The sequence below is a fragment of the Lactuca virosa genome, chromosome 3, assembly GCF_052849685.1.
Source record: "Lactuca virosa cultivar CGN04683 chromosome 3, Lactuca_virosa_CGN04683_v6, whole genome shotgun sequence".
Lineage (NCBI taxonomy): Eukaryota > Viridiplantae > Streptophyta > Magnoliopsida > Asterales > Asteraceae > Lactuca > Lactuca virosa.
Genome location: NC_136428.1, coordinates 190,410,909 through 190,432,157, shown reverse-complemented (window position 1 = coordinate 190,432,157; position 21,249 = coordinate 190,410,909). Strand labels below are relative to the sequence as shown.

The 21,249-nt window shown below is 35.8% G+C and overlaps 1 protein-coding gene across 2 annotated transcripts; it reads right to left on the bottom strand.

The window, feature by feature from the left end:
- Positions 1-15,223: 15,223 nt before the first annotated feature.
- LOC145166873 (auxin-responsive protein IAA9-like) lies at positions 15,224-18,682 on the bottom strand. 2 transcript variants are annotated; one of them, XM_079085928.1, is made up of 6 exons: positions 18,399-18,682; positions 17,223-17,750; positions 16,911-17,137; positions 16,682-16,823; positions 16,542-16,603; positions 15,224-15,609 (listed from the first exon to the last, which is right to left on the bottom strand). In XM_079085928.1, the coding sequence occupies exons 2-6, from the start codon at positions 17,711-17,713 to the stop codon at positions 15,572-15,574; spliced, it is 960 nt and encodes a 319-aa protein (XP_078942054.1). In that variant the 5' UTR covers positions 17,714-17,750; positions 18,399-18,682; the 3' UTR covers positions 15,224-15,571. The 2 variants fall into 2 exon arrangements, with proteins under 2 accessions (XP_078942054.1, XP_078942055.1); XM_079085929.1 differs by having other exon boundaries at positions 17,223-17,747; positions 18,399-18,656.
- Between the last annotated feature and the right edge of the window lie 2,567 nt (positions 18,683-21,249).

The following is a 21,249-nucleotide window of genomic DNA, read 5'->3' as shown; positions in this document are numbered from 1 at the left end:
TTATAAAAGTTCTCATATATTAGATTTACTCTTTTATGATGTTTGGGGACCAGCCCCTTTACTTCTTTTGAAGACCATCGATATTTCTTACTATGTGTTGATCATTTTTCTAGTTTTATGTGGATTTTTCCCTTAAAATCCAAATTTGATGTCTTTAGTACTTTCCAACAGTTTCTTCTTACAGTAGAACGACAATTTCAAACCAAACTAAAATCTGTTCAAACTGATTGGGGAGGTGAATTTCGAAACCTCTCTAAGTTTTTCTCATCTCTCGACATTACTCATCGCCTGTCTTGTCCTCACACCAGCGAACAAAATGACGTTGTTGAGCGTCGTCACCGTCATGTGGTCGAAACCGACCTCACTCTTCTTGCTCAATCTGGTGTTCAACAATGGTTTTGGCATTATGCTTTTGACACAGTCGTTTATCTCATAAATCATATGCCTTCTAGAACCAACTCCAATACCTCACCTTCTGAACAAGTTTTCAAACACAAACCTGGTTTTTCCTTTCTTCGTGTGTTTGGTTGTCGATGTAATCCACATCTCCGTCCATATAACAAGAATAAAATGGATTTCAGATCTCTTCCGTGCGTTTTTCTTGGATATAGAACCTCCCACCATGGTTATCGGTGCTTTGACCCTCTTTCCGAACGCCTGTATATCGCTCGTTATGTTCGTTTTCATGAACAATTCTTCCCTTACCAAATCAACCCCCATCTCCACCCACATCTTCCTTTGATCCTTATACATCCTCTTATCCTAATCATGGACCTGACATATCCACTCCTTCCACTACATCACCAACACCATCTCATACATCACCTACACCATCTCCGACATCATCTTCTTCCCCTACATCTCCACACGAACCTCCTCTTCCGCCTCTCCTTTATACCTTCGCACAACGCCCTAAAACTACCACCACCTCTCAACCAGAAAACACCACATCTCAACAAGAAAATTCTACCTCCCAACCCCACACTTCCTCCTCTTTACCTCGTCCTCGTCCCTCTAATTTGCGTCCTAATCCTAAACCCTCTCAACCATATAATCCTGCCTCCTATCATACTACTATTGTTCCTACCAAACCATCCACCTTTAACGTTGCTAACAAATTGCCTCAATGGCGTCAGGCCATGGCCGACGAGTATTCTGCTCTTCAGCGCAACAACACCTGGTCCTTAGTTCCTCCTCCATCGAATGTTAATGTTGTTGGTTGTAAATGGGTCTATAAGCTCAAACGGGATCCGACTGGGGAAATTACACGTTACAAAGCACGTCTTGTTGCAAAAGGTTACCGTCAGTAACATGGTCTTGATTATCATGAGACTTTTAGTCCCGTTGTCAAAGCGACTATAATTCGGGTGGTTCTATCCTTGGCAGTCTCACACAATTGGCCCTTACGAAAACTTGATGTTCAAAATGCCTTCTTACATGGCGATCTCACAGAGACAGTCTACTTGCAACAACCACCAGGTTTTGTTGATCCAGACAAACCTGATATCTGTCACACCCCAAAACCGGAACGACGGAATCGTTCGGGGGTGGAGGACGTCATGTACAGTATCACAACAATGCATAGTAGTAAACAAGCAACAACATCATCCATTGCATTAATAATATAATTTTAATACAAGTGTGTTCTGTCAAGTTTAATAGACACCAAAAATATGAAACAAAATAAAAGATGAGTCTTGAACGAGCTCCATCTTCTCAGAACCTGGCACCGGTACCTGTCTACTGGTGACCTGAGAATACAAGTTATTTTGAAAGAGTTTATCAGCTTTAAAGCTGGTGAGATCATAAGTATTTTAGTGTCATTGCTTGTATGAAAATGTTTGTAAGTACTTGGTGTATAAGTTTGTAAATGTTTGTAATTGTTTGTAAATGTTTGAACTCTCCTAGAAAACCCTATGTTTTCTACTAAAAGTAGCCTTCTACCAAGGCATCAAATGTTTGTATGTCTGTTTCTTGTAAAAGTGTGTATTTTCCCAAGTATGACTATCATTAACCAGAAATATAGTTTTACATTATCGTTCATTGTGTGAAGATCACAAAGTGAATACAATGGGGAAATAATAAAGTATTGTAGTGTTGTATTAAGTAACTACTGCTGTACTAATTACCGTAAACCAATATGTTATTTAAAGTAACATGTGATATGCCTGTACCATACTACCGACTAAAAACACGACGACGAAAGACGTCGGAAGAAATGACATTTGGCACCCGTAGACTTGCAAGTCCCACTGTAGCGAGCAGCAAGGTGTAGGATAGTCAATCCAGTATAGATCTATACACAAATTCAACGCTCCCCATTTAAGGAGATTCTGGATACAAAACGGGCCATGACAGGTGATGCCATGCGCCGTTACGTGGCTCACATAACTGTTGTACTGTTCTTGTATATGTATTGTATGTACTAGCTGTATTGTATGTTCTCTCTGTCTAGTATGTATGTATGTTCTCTCTGTATGTTATCGTTTGTTTCTCATCATAGTATTCTCTATCTGTATGTTATGTTTGTTTCTTATCATAATGTTCTCTATCTGTATGTTATGTTTGTTTCTTATCATAGTGTTCTCTATCTGTATGTTATGTTTGTTTCTCATCATAGTGTGTATTGACTCATGTATGAACTGACTCGTTGTATGTTTCACTGTTCTAGTAATAGTATTGAACTTCCTAAACTATACCTATTATAGTTTACTAGTAATGTTGTTTGTATGGATGAACATGTTTGTATACCTTTGCTACCCAAAGGTATTGAAATGAAAGAAGTAACTTTTATATCTATATACATATACATAATATATAACTAGGATTCAAACGACCTTCGGACAAATAACCGATACCCTAAGTCCACAACCAAACAAGGAACAGGAAGCAAGGCGAGCTATCGGTCCTAAGTCCTTTCAATCCTACTTATATAACTATATCTATATAGATACACATTTGACAAAGTATAAGTTTAAAAGAGTTTGAATAGAAAGTATTTAACATGTAAAAGAGTTTGTAAAACAGTTTGAAGTAGTTTGTTTGATAACACGGTTTGAAAAGTAAGAAATCCACTTGTTTAGTAGTTATTAATCACATGTGATTGATATAATAACTATAATAGTTCAACTTGTATTCCCCCCCCCCCCCCATAAAATCATTTAAAAGGTTGATTAAGGGGTATGAACTCACCTGTAGTGAGTGGTTTGGATGAACGGATGGTATAGGATGCTAAGTGTCAAGTGAAGACTTGAGCACACACACGGATCCTATTTAACATATACTGACACATACATGTATCCAATTAGTCACTTAACAACTAATTAATTAAGTAAAGACACCCTAAAACATGTATAACACTTTGATTCAAGTGCTAGGAGTACATTAGGGTTGCATCTAAGGGGAGTATGGCCTCTCATTGGAGTTTTCGGTCCAAGTAGGTTTTCGGTTCTTGTGGTTTTCGGTCCATATGGTTTTTCGGTCCATATGGTTTTCGGTCCATATGGTTTTCGGTCCAAATGGTCTTGACCGAAAACCCATGGTCTTTGATGCATAAGGTGATTTTCAAGGGCTTTCAAAAATCAATGAAGTGTTCTAGACTCAATACTAAGTATTAGGAAAGGCTTAAAGTCATTTTTGCACTATGCACTAGACCGAAAACACCTTTTCTTCTTGGATAAATGATGATTTCAAAGCCCTAAATCAAGTATCCTTACTAGATAACAAGTATAGGAGATAGATACTTACAATATGGAAGCAAAGAAGGGTGTTTTCGGCCCAAAACACTAGTGTGTGTTCTTGGTGTTCTTGGTGAAATGAAGAACACTTGAAGATCTAAGAAAATGGAATGATTTCATGGATGAAATCATGTAAGATCACTAGATAATGGAAGAGATCAACTAAACAAGGAAGGAAACACTTACAATCTTGAAGATCTTGACAAAAATTCGGATGAAGATCTTATGATACTTGAGAGAGAATGTTCTTGACTTGGAAATGGGAAAAATGACTAAAAATGACTAAGTGTCATTTATATACCCTTTAGGGTTTTCGGCCCTAACACTATTTTGGGCCGAAAACTCCAAACTCTTGGAGTTTTGTGACTTAAATGTTGCACAAATAATCCTAAAGTATACTTCCTCTAATTTGTTCTCTCAAGAAAATAAACATTAAAAATACCCAACCGGACTTTAAACCGAGCTAAAAATTAGCAGAAAAGAATTTGACTTTTAATTGAAGTGCTAGACGGTAGAGTTTGTTCAAATGGAAATTTCGGGTTGTCACATCATCCCCCCGTTAGAGGGAATTTCGTCCCGAAATTAGAGTTCAAGCAACTAAGTTATTACAAATAACTAAGTAAAAAGATGAGGATATTTCAGCTTAAACTGATCCTCGCGCTCCTAAGTGAATTCTGGTCCTCGTTTGGCGTTCCAGCGAACCTTCACTATCGGGATACGGCTTTGCTTGGTTCGTTTGACCTCTCGGTCCATGATCTCTACTGGTTCTTCCACGAAGTTGAGGCTCTCGTTGATTTCGATCTCGTCGAGTGGGATCACAAGAGTCTCGTCGGACAGACACTTTTTCAAGTTCGAGACGTGGAAAGTAGAATGTACGTTACTGAGCTCGCGGGGTAAGTTAAGTTTGTAAGCTACAGGGCCGATTCTAGCGAGAATCTCGAAAGGCCCTATGTATCTTGGATTTAGCTTTCCACGCTTTCCGAAGCGTATCAAGCCTTTCCAGGGTGAGACCTTCAATAGAACACGGTCGCCCACCTGGAATTCCAACGGTTTCCTTCGTTTATCTGCGTAGCTTTTCTGTCGGTCTCTAGAGGCTTTCAATCGTTCACGAATCTGAACAATTTTCTCTGTCGTTTCCCGTATGATCTCCGGACCCGTGAGAGTGCTGTTAGGAACTCGTCCTTTAGCTAACTGGGTATCACCCACCTCAGCCCAGCACAGAGGGGATCTGCACTTTCGGCCATAGAGGGCCTCGAATGGAGCAGCCTTTATGCTCGTGTGATAACTATTGTTGTAGGAAAATTCGACAAGGGGAAATGAGTATCCCATGCTTTCCCAAAGTCAATCACACAGGCTCGCAACATATCTTCCAAGGTTTGGATAGTCCTCTCACTTTGTCCGTCGGTCTGTGGATGATAGGTTGTACTCATGTCCAGCCTAGTTCCTAGGGAACTTTGTAGCGACTGCCAGAACCTCGAAGTGAATCTACTATCCCTGTCCGAGATAATGGATATGGGAACACCGTGCAGTCGTACAATCTCCCGAATGTAGGTTCTTGTAAGCTTTTCCATCTTGTCTGTCTCTTTGATAGGCAGGAAGTGTGCGGACTTGGTCAATCTGTCGACGATGACCCATATGGTATCACGTCCACCCGTTGTCTTGGGCAATTTGGTTATGAAGTCCATAGTGATCCGCTCCCACTTCCATTCCGGTATCTCCGGCTGTTGTAGTAGACCTAAGGGTTTCTGGTATTCGACCTTGACCTTGGCGCAAGTAAGGCATTTACTCACGAAGGTAGCAATCTCTGCTTTCATGTTAGGCCACCAGTACAGCTTTTTAAGATCCAGATACATGTTATCTGAACCTGGGTGGACGGAATAACGAGTGTTGTGCGCCTGGTTCAATTCATCAATACAGATGACCAGATTGCAGACGTGTTCACCAAACCGCTACCTTCTCAACGTTTTCAGTTCTTGAGGTCCAAGCTAAGAGTCGCTCCCTGACCTTAGCTTGCGGGGGAATATTAGACAAATGTTATAAATACTAGGCACTAATTACATGTTTATATTCTAGAGGGATCATAGTGTAAATATATCTATTATTAATACCTTGTGTAATCGTGACATTCTAAGTGATACAATACAATTCACGTTTACCAAGGTTAACTATATGGAAGGATCTTGAAGCCCTATTCGGAATGAGCAGAGATGCAAAAGCCATGGAGGTTGACAACGAGATTCATAACATTAAGGTTAGAAACTCCAACATCGCTGCCTACTTACTAAAATCAAATCATTGGTTGACCTTCTCGAAAACATTGAATCTCATGTTCTTGAAATATAAAAATCTGATAATGTATGTCATTAATGGTCTTCCACCAAAATTTATATCATGTGGCTAGTCTCATCAAGCACGCACCCCTTCCTATCATTTTTGTAAGCTCGTTCTATTTTATTATTGGAGGAACCGCAGCTTGCTGCAAATTATTCGGGTAACGATTCATCTCCTATTGTGCTTGTTAGTCAATAATCCAGACCTAAATGATCCCTCCAGCAACAGGTGATTCATGGATACCGAAGCAACTGCAAATCTTTGCTCTGACGCAAGTATTCTCTGTTATCTTATCAATAAAATTTGTATTTCACCTTTGGTTTTAGTCAGTAATGGATCTAAAATACATGTAAGTACTTTAGGACATTATATTATTCCTCATGCCAACACGTGTTAGCCGCTTGTACTTAAAAACATTCTCATCACATCCCAAAATCATCAAAAATTTGATATATATGTGAACAATCACTATGATAAACAAATGTTCTATAGAATTTAATGCTTTTAGTTAGTCTGCGAAGGATTTTCAAACTCGCAAAACTCTTCCCTGATGTGACAGAACTGACGATCTTTATCCAGTCATGCTTCCTTCTCCTTAAGCTTTTGTATCCGTCTCAACTTGGCATCAACATCTTGGTCACCCCGGTCATGACATGTTTAGACATTTAATTTTGCAAAATTTGATCCTTGTAAAAGCAATAAACTATCTTAGTTTATGTTAGTTTGGAAAACATTTGTTCCTTCCGTTTAAAGTGTCTAATACTATTGTTACATTTCAATTTCAAATTGTTCATTCGGATGTTTGGATATCTCATGTTATTAGCAATTCTAGTTTTAAATATTACGTGTTAATTCTATATCAGTACTCATATTTTCTATGTGTGTATCCATTAATAGCTAAATCAGATGTCTTCTATAAAATTTTCAATTTTTGTTCATATCTTCATAATCAATTTAATTGTGAAATTAAATCTTTTAAATGTGACAATGGTGGTGAGTATAATAATACCCAATTTCATGAGTTATGTGAGTCTCATGGCATTCAGAGGCGTTTCTCGTGCCCTTACTCTTTTCAAGAAAATGGGAAGTCTAAGAGAATGATTTGTACTATAAATAACTTGATCCCGTCTCATCTTTTCTATGCTCACCTACCACCTACATATTGGATCGAGACCCTTAATATGTCTACTCACATACTCAATACTCTTCCATCCACCACTCTCAACAACATCTCTCCTATCAAAAGCTTTATAACAAACTTTCTTCGTACTCTCACCTTTATGTGTTCGGTTTTCTATGTTTCCTGCACATCAACGCTCCACACAAACTCTCACCTTAATCCAATCCATATATTTTTTTCTCGGATAGCCTTTCATCATAGAGGTTTTCAATGTCTTGATCTTCATATTACAGTCATTTCAAGTGTCAGTGCTGCAAAATAAAATTCAAAATTAGGTGCAAAATAAATCCCAAATCTTGAATTTGTCCCACCCCACCACCGTTTAACATATACCACAGTAATCTGATGGAGTATATGATAGAAACCAAAAAAAGGTAGCAGATAGGTTTGTGAAGATAGAGAGGAACCAACTCATCGGTATCCTCACCGACCCTAGACTTACAGTCCTCGAGTACAGATGAAGAAATGGAGATCATTCCCTTAAATCGTACCGATGAAGAAGAGGATGTCAGCGATTACAGATAGTTTTGCAACTCGTTGCCTGGCGAGGATGTGGGTGATGTTGTAGTCGTGAACGGTGATGGATATAGAGAGGGGAGAGAAAGGATAGTGAAGTCGTCAACACCTTTGGTGCATTACCGGAGGAAGAGAAAGCAGGGTTAATGAGGATGATTGTTTCTTTGTACGGCATACCCAAAAAAATTAGTAAAAAAGCCATATGGATTAGTTTTTGAATATTGATTAAAAAAATAAAATAAATAAATAAAAACTTAATCGACTTATTGTAACCAGTGAAACGGGAATCAACAGGTAAAATAAAAGTTTAGAATAAGAATGGCAACAGGGCGGGTTGGGGCGGGGCATGGTTTCCCAAACCCGTCCTGATATCTTTTGAGTATCTTATCGGGGCGCCCCATCGGGTTTCGGGTTTTCCTGTCAGGTTTTGGGTATCTTATCGGGTGTACAACAATTCATAATGAAATCTTTATATCGTTTGGTCCATGGATCCTCTTTTGTGAGTTTGAGTTAGGGTTTGGTTATGAGTTCATTTTTGGTCCATGGATCCTTTTGTTAGTTTGAGTTAGGGTTTGGTTATGAGTTCATTTTTGGTCCATCGATCCTCTTTTGTGAGTTTGGGAAACTCCGGAGGTTAGAAATGCTAGATATGGGTCCCTTTGGCATGTTAGAAGCATAAAAATGATATCTTGATGGTTGTTATGGCACCATGCATGGGTTTAGGTTCTTAAAGTGAGTCTTAATGGACAAAATGGGATGTTGGGCTCCCATAAGGCATGAAAAGGCATAAAGTTGCCAACTTTATGCACTAGGACCCCTTAAATGACCAAGATATGGAAGTTGACGAAGTGGTTGCATGGATTAAGCACTTAATGGCTAAATACGCTTATCAGCTTGGTATGTTGGGCATACTAATATGTACGCCGCGCTTACTGCCTGAAGACCGAGTACGCTAAGCGTACTGATGGTGTACGTTGCACGTACGCCCATTAGGCTGTTGGACAAGTTTTAGACTTTTGGGACTCTTGGGCCTTATCTAGTTTTGGGCCTTGGCCTGTTTATGATAGGTGGGCCCAGTTTTTTGTTGTGGGCCTTGTTGTCATGGTTTGGGCCTTTTGGGCCATGGAGTCGTTATTGTGAGTGGGACGATATGGTTAGTCCCATTATGGGATAGACGAAATGGGCCATAGTCTAGGAGTTGGACCTATGGTTTTGGCCCATGTCTTGAGTCTGTGACCTAATTCTAATTAGGGTAATTTATGCATATTCAGTGTGAGATTGTCGGATCGGTAGCCGAGCAGTTAGTATTTACCAGTAGACTGAGGTGATTCTTCTCACTATATCAATGGGTCGAATGCACCAATGTCGGCCCATTACTTGACATGCAGAATGATAGTTGTTTATGTGTTTGTTTGACTGAAAGACCTCGGGGGTAGCCCATGGCACTTGTATGGAAGATAATGGGGGTAGCCCATGGTACTTGAATGTCAGACCATGCGGGTAGCCCATGACATTTCAGGGAAAAGACCATGGGAATAGCCCACGACAATCATATGAATGTTGTGTGGTATTTTGTGATAGTATGATATGTGGTATTTGGAAAACTCACTAAGTTTTTGCTTACAGTTTGTATTGTGGTTTCAGGTACTTCCGGTACTAAGGGGAATGACCCGACTTGTTGGCGTAGCATTCACTCTCCATTGTTTTCCGCACTTACTGATATTGTTACTCTGACAATTGAACATGTTTAAAGTGTAATGGGTTTACTAAACAATTTATGGATGTAATTTCCTTTTTGAAAATGAAAATTTATTTGGATTTTGGGTTGTTACATTGTCCACAGTAAGTATTTTATCCTTAAATGCGTGCAATTAACATCAAAAGGATTCGAACATGTTATATATATATATATATATATATATATATATATATATATATATATATCCACGGTAAGTATTTTATCCTTAAATGCGTGCAATTAACATCAAAAGGATTCGAACATGTTTTATATATATATATATATATATATATATATATATATATATATATATATATATATAGAGAGAGAGAGAGAGAGAGAGAGAGGGGTTCCGTTGAGATTAAAAATAAAATAGAGATCTTGAGATTCAACCTCAGCCACGTATTTCACATCTGCCACTCTAACCCTCCGGCGTACCGGCGCGGCAGGCCTGGTCTAATCATAAATGATTATACAGCGCCGCCCGTTCTTTTCTCCTCGGCCACCATCCCCACCACCATAACCGCCACCGCCACCACCACTACCACCACCTCTGACACCAGCCGACACCACCATTGTCACCTCCGTTACTTATACCACCGCTACCTCTGTCACCACCGCCTCTTCTGCCACCAACTGTCATAATCATTTATGATTACTCAATCTGTGAACTGACATATATATATAATCATTTATGATTAGACATATACGTATAAACACGTATAATCCTATATGATTATACTTCTTTGTCATGTAATCATTTATGATTAGGCATACCTCGTTGTTGCTGGTACGCTGGAGCATTAGAGTGGCAAATGAGAAATATGTGGCTGAGGTTGAATCTCAAGATCTCTACTTTTTTTTTAATCTCAAGTGAACTGTCCCCTATATATATATATATATATATATATATATATATATATATATATATATATATATATATATATATATATATATATATATATATATATATATTCGGGCGGGGCGGGCTGGGACGAGGATAACCCACTCTCTGCCCCGAACCCAATAAAAAACCCGATAACGACCTGTTACCCGATCCAAAATGATCGGGTTTCGGGTTTCCCCGTCGGGTTCGGGCTTTTTTTTCGATCCCTAGTTTAGAATTTAAAATGCACCAAAAAAACCTTTTACTTACCATTTAAAATCAAAAGCAAAAATTAATTGGGCTATAATGAAATCTTAAAGACCATATTACATGCTTTCCTTTTAGTGAAGAGCCCATGGGAATGGGTCATTCGAAGCCCACATGGCCATATAAGGCCCATATCCCAAGAATTAACGCCTATTTATTTCTTTCCTGCCGAGTGTCGCTGCTTCTTTTTTCCCAGTTCCACATTGACATCAATGTCAATTCGTGAATATTGATCGTCGATTTGTGGTCTTATTCAATTGCCGAACATAGCCGTATCATATTCAGGTATGTTTTTCCTTTTGTTTTTAATAAATAGATTACTGTTTAGACCTTTAGAGAATTATAATCATTAAGTTTGAGTTTGATTGTGTAATACATGTGTTGTTATGTTATTGCTAACTAGTTATTTAATATTGATTACATAAGTTTATACTGTAGGCATTGTTTGAAATAATGAGTAACTACATAAAAAAAATAGAAGGGAAAATAATTTACTTTTTTAAACGGCTCACACTAATCTTTTTATTTGAGTAAATTACACGAATGGTCCCTATGGTTTGGGGTAATTTGCGCGTTTGGTCCCGAACTTATTTTTTTAACTCGGAAGGTCCTTACAGTTTGTTTTTGTTACGCGTTTGGTCCCTACTATTTGTTTTTGTTATGCGTTTGGTACCTGTCTTACTTAAAAATATTATTATTTAAATAGGGATGGTGGGATGAGTAAGGTAAGGTTAGGGGGTATGGTTGGGGTCTGTTTATTAAATAAATTAAAAAATCAAGGTCAAAATAGTGTTTTTAAGTAAGACAGAGACCAAATGCGTAACAAAAACAAATAGTAGAGACCTTCCGAGTTAAAAAAATAAGTTAGTGACCAAACGCGCAAATTACCCTAAATTTCGACTCCCGGTACCATCCGGTATCAGGCCAAATGCCTTTTGATGAATGGGAAAACAATTGATATTCGACAACTTATGTTAATAAATAGTTGATATCATTAAAAAAAATCCTTATATATTGTGTTTTTTGGATTAAACTGTAACTTTATTTTTTTTTCTTGAAAAAAATATTGATTTTAAAAAAAAAATATTTAGCATGGTTAGGGGTTTGTTTTCCAAAAAAAATTGTGAAATGTGAGGGTTTTCTTGGAAAAAAAGTAAAAGATTGAGGATTTTTTTCCAATAAAATAAAAAGTTAAGGGTTTTTTTCGATGAAATGAAAAAACGTAAGGCCTCTTTCATGAAAAATAAACTTGACTTTTAATTTTTTTTTTAAAAAAGGAAAAAAAAAAACCTCAATATATAAAGTTTTTTATATACTAACCCTTAAATAAAATGAAATTCAAGAAACTTCATGTTCTTTAATGTGATACAAATTTTGGTACTTCAGATGCTAGTAATGTACCATTAGAGGATGATGAATTGGTTTATGATGTTCAACTTCTTCTTCATGATCCCGTGAAAGAACAATAATTATGGATTATCTTCGACAAAATGTTAAGCAAGCATAAATTCTTGGGCCTTGTTAATCAAAGTCATTCATGTCCTAATAGGTATTGGAGACCAATGTCACTTTAGGGGTGTTTGAGATTGTTTAAAAGCTTATGTTTTTTAGTAATGTTTATTAGCTTATGTGATAAAAGGGAGTTTAAAAAATGTTTTGATTAGCTTATGTGATACCAAAACATAATAAGTTGATAAAATATTTTTTTAGTGTTTAGCAAATTGTGCTTATACGTATATTCGTGTAATATGGAAGTAACTTATCTAGAACTCTTTAAATAAGTTAATAAGGAAGAAATAACTTTAAATTTTTTTATTAAGTTGATAAGTGTTTATGAAATCTTGATACACAAACACTTCAAACACTATATTATATGTGTCAAACTTCAATAAGTCAATGAACATTTCAAACACTCCCGTAGTATGTTTTGGCTTTAAAAAAATGGGATTGGGTCAGATTATGGTATTGAGAATGGTGAGACTTTTTATTTCTTTTTTACTTGTTAAAATGTGAAGTTGAAGCTAATCTATAAGAAGATGCATTTGTTAATGGAAGATTTCGTTCATAGAAGAAACGAATAGCTTACAAAACATGCTTTGTGAAGTTGTGACTTAAAAGAGCTTGTAATCTGGCTTATGGGAAATATATGAAATGAAGAGATTGTAAAAAGAAATCAATACATGTTTTTGCCAATACATACGAAGTAATTCAAAGCGATAACAAAATATAATTGAAAGCTTCAAATTCTTGTTTATGCGATCTATTACGATAAAGATTAGCATTTCATAGGTATTGAGAAAACAAAGAATCTTTTAATAAAGGAAATATTATAGAACTTTTGAAATAGCTAAAAGCACAAAATGAAGATGTTTCAAATGTCAAGTTGAAAATGTTTCGGGTAATTGTCTATTAACATCTACCATGATTAAAAAAGAGATCATTGATTGTTGTGAGAAAGAAACAACTAAACAAATTATAGAGGATCTTGGTGATGAATATTTTACTATATTCGCGATGTGAAGGGGGCTCGAAATTTTGTTTACGTACTAGAAACAAAGGAATTAGCAACGGAAATTTTCATTGGAAATCGCAAAGCACTTTGGAATCAGGTGGGCTTCTGTTACGGTTTATTCGCTAATTATGAGTAACTTTGCTTATATATAATAAAAAAGTTATAGGTTCATTTTTACTCTTCACACAAGGTCTTCAAAATCAAAAGAATGGTCATGTTGATGAGTTAAGTAATGTGAAGAAGCAAATGGCTCTTTTTCTGTTTATATCGAACGAAAAACACAAAAAATTGTTAGATGTTTCTTGGACTTGTTCATGTTAGTTATGCCACCACTTCATCTTTTTAAAACTGCAATATGAGTTTACTTGTTAGAACATTATTTGAACCCACCTAATCTTAGAGGGCAAGCAACATAAAGGGTAAGATAAATGGACTAAAGACTTTGATTGTTGTTGAAACTCTCATTATTTATTATGTTTCGTTGTTTTTCTCATCAACTTCAACTAATATTTGTCGCAATTGTCAAAAAGAATTACAAGTGTGTTTGGTTTTTTGATACGCTTGCAACTTTGTCGAATGTTTTTGGGAGTATCTTACGAGAGGAGAGAAATGATTCGAGAAATTTATGTTCAAAAAGTAGATCAAACATTGGAAATGGGTGACATTGAAACAAGATCGGGGTTAAATAAAAAATGTTAAGTACTCAGGATGATTAGAGAGAATGGTTGAAATTCATATGTTAGAGCAAAAGTCTTTAGTATTTTGTACTAATTAGAATCATTTAATTTTAAAGAAAATTACAAAAATAGTCTAATCTCATAATTACTTTGTGGAAAGTATCCAAAAAAACCTAAATTACAAAAATAGTCATCAAAATCGTAGATAGACTCAGTCCATCTGCGATTTTACTTGTCCATCTGCCAACGTACAAGTCGCTAAAGCACATCTGTGCTTTAACGACTTGTATGTTCGCAGATGGACTCAGTCCATCTGTGATTTTGCGTCCATTTGTGATTTCCCCTTTTCCAGGGGTATAAAAACGTAATTTTTTTTTTCTTCTTTCATTTTTCAAACTTTTTTTTGAAGAACTTTCTCTGCAGGCATTATGAACGATTTCATTTTTCAAATTTTTTGTTGGAGAATTCATTTTATTAGAGATGTTTTAAACAAATGTTCCAAAGAAATAAGAACTAAATTTATAATTTTTTGCAAAACTTTATATATACTAAGGTTGTTTCGTAGTTAAACTCTATCAATTTTGTAGTCAAAATTATAAATAAATAAATAAATAAAAGAAAAAAAAATGTTAAATCGCAGGTGGGATGAAAGGAAATCGCAGATGAATTTAGTTCATCTGTGATTTCAGTCAAAGATTGGGGTATTTATACGGAAAAAAAAACTAAAAAAAAAACCACCTGTGAACGTACAAGTCGCTAAAGAACGACTGTGCTTTAGCGACTTGTACATTCACAGATGGAATGCTAAATCACAGATGAGCTTAATCCATCTGCGATTTTCATGACTATATTTGCAATTTGGGTTTTTTTTGGCTATTTTCCACAAAGAAATTTGGTTAAATTTGCAATTTTCTCTTAATTTTATCTTTATGGTGTGATTAATGTCTAGTAGATTTAGATACACCAACGATTTGTGTCTTGCTTTGCAAAGAGAAGATGTTGATACTATTGAGACTTGTTTTGTAACTAAAGGAGTTTTGCAGGGATACTTGGATGAATAAAATCACATCATTATGCAATAAATATGACATAACATGGTTGGGTCACTTTTATCGAGAAGAAATGAAAAATATGTTTTCACAAGTTCCTAATCAAGGTATCATAAATTAAATTTAAAATTCAATTATAATATGTTTTTCATATATTATGTTTTTGGGATGTAGATTTTAAATATTAAATAATTTGTTGCAAATGCTATTTTGATTTTTCAACTTTGTTTGTAACAACTCTACATCGAAAATGAGTTGAAAGGTATACGAAGAATACTATCCGTAGTTATATACTAATTAATAACTAAGGTGCAAAGTAATTCAAAACCATAGCACAATCCACATAACAATATCATTAGACACAATCAACTACATATATGTAGTTTGAGCAACAACAATGAACAATGTTTTAAAATCACACACAAAATACTACATGAAACACCAAACATTCCTACAATCAAAATACATTAAAAGCTAAGCAAAGCATGGCATTTTAATGGCAATAAGGAAGTAAAGAGACTTATCTCCATGGAAGAGTCATGTGGATACTGCAACCGGACAATAAGAGAACCAAACACATAACTACAGTTCAATCCGACCTGACCCGACCCGTTTCCTCCACCCACCCACCCGAACCAAAACTAATCTTCCGTTTTCCAACCATTTGCAGTTATTTTGCTAGTTCCTATTGTTCGATTTTACACTTGCCCTAGGAGCTGTGGATTCATTAAAAAAAAATGGTTATGGGGTTATATAAAGGTTGTGTTTGGCACGTCACAGTTAGCTGATAAGCTAGTTTATTTTTCGAGCTTTTTTAAATTGTCATGTTTGGCAAGTCACTTTGAGTAGCTTTTCAAGAGCTTTTTGAAAATTTCTCGAATATACACTTGATTAATTATAAAAAATATATTCTGCTAAATGTCCTTTTATGTCATTTTATTTCTTCCAGATACAACTAGGTTTTACCAAATGTCGTTTTTTGTCGGCTAGCTTTTCAGTTATAGGTTGTGTTTGGTGTGCGATAAGTTAACTTGTTTTTCGAGCTCTTTTAAGGTGTCATGTTTGGCAAATCAAAAAGTAGTTGATAAACTAGCTTTTTAGAAAAACTACTTAGACTAGCTTTTTTAAAAAAAGTCCAAATATACCTTTTAATCAATTATAGGAACACATTCTTTTAAATGCTCTTTTATGTCATTTTATATCTTTCAGCTAGTTTTTATCAAACTACATTTTTTATCAGCTAACATTTTATTTAACAGCTAGTTTTCCAACTATCAGTTAGTACGTCAAACATAGCCTAAATTGTCATGTTTGGCAAGCCCAAAAGTAGCTGATAAATTAGCTTTTTGAAAAGCTACTTTGAGTAACTTTTCAGGAGCTTTTTGAAAATTTCTAGAATATACCCTTAATTAATTATAAAAAAACATATTCTTCTAAATGTCCTTTTATGTCATTTTATATCTTCCACCCAGCTTATCAGCTAGTTTTTACCAACCGTAGTTTTTACCAACCGTAGTTTTTTTTCAGTTAGCTTTTCAACTACCAGATAGCTTTTCAGCTACCAACTAGCTTTTCAGCTAGTCAGCTAAACATAGCCTGAAGGATTGTTTGCGAATTTTAAAAGTGGATGATTAAATGCAAAGTATACCTAAACCAATAGCATCAGAGCCTTTCATGATCTTCAACCTCTTACATGAACCGATAAACATACTGCAACAACAATAAAATCAAAAGTCAATATAAGTCAAACTCATCAAACTAGAATGACCATTGTTACTTAGTACTTACTCCCATGGAACATCTCCCACAAGCATCCAATCACCATCTTTATCTTCATATGTAACAACATACTCCGATCCATGTAAAAGATCCCTCAACTTGCTCTCACTAAGACTCCCCCTTAATGGACCTCCTTGTGATCCACATTGACCTTCAATCAAAGATTTTTTCATTTGAGATATAAAAATGCAAAAAAGATTATGACTTTTGTTTACAAGAATAGAAAACTTTAACTAACCAATGGTGAAACAACTAAACATCTTCTCAAGGGCTGAAGAAAGTTCTTGATAAGTAGAGTAGCCTCTGAGATCTACTTTCCTTAAATAAGGAGCTCCATCCATACTAACTTTAACAAATAAAGCACTAAGTCCAGGCTTTCCATCTACTTCATCATTGTTCTTTGAATTTACAGCTAACATGTTCTTGCGAAATGATCTAACTGGAGGCCACCCCACCACTTGAGCTCTGTTAAATTTAATCCAAATTAGTGAAGAAAAAAAAAACAGAGATTGAATCATTGAATCAAGAAATTTGGTTTGTTTTTACTTACTTGGAAGCAGGAGGATTGGGGTTGTTGTTTACTTTGTTAATAGGAGTTGAACATTTAATTGATGGAAGCTCGGAATTTGATGATATGATTCCTTTTGTTTCAGAAGAACTATCCATGGTATCAGTGAATACCCTTTTGTGTCCAGATGAGATAATCTTTTGTGAAGAAGAAGAAGGGAGTAATGGAAACAAGGGTTTTTCATCGAGTTTTTCAGAGCTTGTTAAGCTGTTTTCTTGATCTCTTTCGGGTGATTGAGATCCTGGAAGGCCTAGTCTTAATTCAGTAGCTTTAAGGTTGAGACTGTTTTTGTTAACTTCTGATATGGTGGATACGTTTGAGCTGTCAACAGAGGAACAATCAGAGAATCCGAGGTAATTTCTTTCAGTTAATCCAGGAATTTTCTGGAAATTTGATTCCATGGAGCATGTGGAAGTGGGGAAGGAGGTGTTCCCTTGTATGTGTTCTTGAACACCTAAGAGTTGTGGAGACATCAGATGCCTAAAGTTCTTGATTTGTTAGTCAAACCTGCTGTAATAAGTATGGAATCATAAAGTCGATCAATTTAGAAACAAAAAACCCTATTTGAGAGTATTCATTTAGGATAAAGCAAAATTCATGAGAGAGATAAGTAATAATGGAAGCAGATTTTGATAAATTCGGAAATTAAAACTATCGATCGACTAAAATCAACGAATGAGTAAGAAATTAACACTGATTATGAATGTGTTACGGATTGTTGTCATCAATCATCAAACTAGGGTCAAAAGGTAAACGAAAAAACCTAACTATCTTCGATTTTCTTCCGATGAAATCCAGAACATACATAGAGGAAGCTGTAGATCTATTTTACGCATTTATATCAGTAAAAAATAAAAAGTAAAATTATGCAATAAATGACCGGAAATTCCGTCTTAAAGCTCGAAACAATAATGCTCCTGTTAATAAATCATCCGAAGGACAATCAGACAGCTGTAGAGAAGAAACTTTTGCCAAAAATAATCCAAAACACAAGAACGCAAACATTATGCACATGCAAACTGATTTTTTAAGCATTAGAAAAAATGGCGAAAAGGTTGCAAGAGGAATGACTGTAAAGCGTAATCCAGATCTCGACTTTTAGAAGAAGAAAAAAAATGATTTTGGAGTTTAGCTGAATGATGATCAAAAACAACATACCTGAAAATCAGTCAGTGGAGAAGATGAAGATGAGCAACGAGAGTAGTCTTGAGAGGAAGAAGGTGAGAATTGAGATGAAGAAGAGGGGGAGAAAGGTATGAATGGATGTGAAGAGAGAGAAAGAGGATTTTAAGGTCCCTCCATTAAGCAGAAAGCAACAAAAGGGTTTGTGAGCTTGAGCTTGAGCTTGAGCTGTGTGCCCTGAAACTTGAATCTATGTAATAAGTTTTTTTCTTATTTTTTAAACAATTAAATAAATAATATTTCTGAATTTTGAGCCGACAAATTTTAGATCATGGTCATAATTGAATATACAATATATAGAGATAGAGATAGAGATAGAGATATATTAACGAAAATGACTTTTGAAGATGTACAAAAAAGGACTTAAAGTTTAAATATTTAAAAAAATGACTATTGCTTTTTAAATTGTTATTTTAAATTATAGTTATATAATTTATACTTTTTTTTTGTTATACATTAGAATATTTTTAAAAACTCTACATTTATTTTCAAAAGTCAAAACTTTAAAATAGTTTGTAACGTTTGTATTTTTTTTGGCCGATGTGAAAAAAAATTCCTTGTAAAAATCATATTTATTTCATAGTTTCATCATAGATTTGGTCTCTGAATTTAACATCGTTTAATTTAGTCTACTAAGTCACTATTAAATTATCATTTTACCATTATTTTAAATTTTCTATTCATATTTATTATATATGATTATGGTTAAAGTTACAGGTGCGTCTTGCCTTCTAGTTCGTTAGGTCAACCACTCACCCCACTTGACACTATATCGCATTTCTTCCAACCATTGCCTCCTTCCGACAACTTTCATCTTCTCCGGTTAGATACTAACATTTTGACCGATTTTCGTGCATAAATATTCCCAACAAGAAAAACACACCATCAATACTAGCCCCACCACCAACATTACCATCATTCATCCTCAACAACCGACACCACATGTAACCACTTTATCACCCCCACCGCCATCTTTGTGTTCTCCTCCCAGAAGATCAAAATTTTCCTCAAAACCTTATTCAAATAAGTGTTGAATTTTCTGCTACAAGATAAGCAATATAGTTTGAACCAATTCATATACATTTTAATTTCACAAAAACCAATAAAAAAATATACACTTTCAACAATTAATAATATATTTGATTCAACTATAACTGGATTGATCGACAAATACACTAGATTTCTTGATAAGGGACCGGTCAACAGAACCTTAACTCTATATAAATTAAGATATTGCGAGGAAATAAGGGATAAGATCAAATGATACATCTGCAGATTGATTGTTGACATTAAGGAAAAAATGAATTTAAGGGAACAATATGATATTAGCCATTAAGAGAGAAAGATAATAATAATAATAATAATAATAATAATAATAATAATAAGAAGAAGAAGAAAGAGTAGATGTGTAAATGTAGGAAGGGAGATTGTAACATTCCAAAAATCATAATAAATTTAAAAATTTTAAAACCAACCATGAATCAATATTGTTTACAAAAAGAATCATTGTTTCAAAAGCATTATTTCAAACCAGAGTTTTCCCAAGACCCGAATACATAAAAATTGGAAGTTGTGTACGATCACGCCTTCGCCTTCCTACGGTCCTCGGAAGTATCTGAAACCATAAACTAAAACTGTAAGCCAAAGCTTAGTGAGTTTCCCCAAAGTACAAGCACTCCACAACAGACAAGCATACAATATGAACATGCAACCTGACTGGACCGCCTCGTAGGGCCTACAGCCTATCCGAACCACTCCACGGGCCGTCAGCCTGATTGGACCGCCTCATATGGCCTACAGCTATCCGGTGGTCCCCGGGTGTCTTGGCCTACAACACAAAGCAGGACCGCCTCAACCCAATACAACATGTCGACATACACAACAAACAAACATAAACACAGAGCCAACAAATACAGATAATCATACGGATCCACCGAACAACTACAACTATCAAATCACCATCCTGACCAGGATAAATAATCTAATTGGCCGGCATTGGTGCCTTCGACCAACAAGTACAGTGAGGTAAACTCACCTCACAGTCTGAAATCTGAATGCAGTCTGAAAAACTCCTAAATCCGACAACCGGCTCAACCCAAATCCTAAATGTCAAAACATTTCCCATTCTAAATTAATAACATTTCCCAAAATATCCTTGGTCAAAACTGGTCAAAATCCACAAGTCCACCGAGTCAACCCAGTCGAGTCAACTCAGGGCTCGTACGCAGGGCGTTGTAACGTCCCAAAAATAAGACTCAAAAATTCCTTTTTTTAAATTTATAAAACCAGTATTCCAGAAACATCATCATAAAAATCCAGATAAAATAAATGTATCAATCATCACATCATATCAGAGCAAATCAATAAAATGCAGAACGAGGTGGTGTGTGCTCTGCAATCATCCCGAGCTCTTCCAATTGAAAACCGAGGTACCTAAAACATAAACTGAAAACCGTAAGCATAAAGCTTAGTGAGTTCCCCAAGATACCACATACCAATCATACAAATGGGCCCAGCCCTGGGGTTCACTCCAACCCAAAAAGCAAATATGGGCACGCCCTGGGGTATATTTCAACCCGAACATATCACAGCGGGCCCCGTCCTGGGGTATATTTCAACCTGAACTAAACATGTGTCACACAACGACTAGCTTACTACATAACCAGATAATGGGTCGGCCTTGGTGCCTTCGACCCGTGGACATAGTGAGAAGATTCACCTCGCACTGCCGAATCATACAGAAAATTCATGGTTGTTGGCTGACAGATCCCCGAACTATCAATATCAAAACAACACCCGATCAACAATTGGGTCTCAATCCATATCC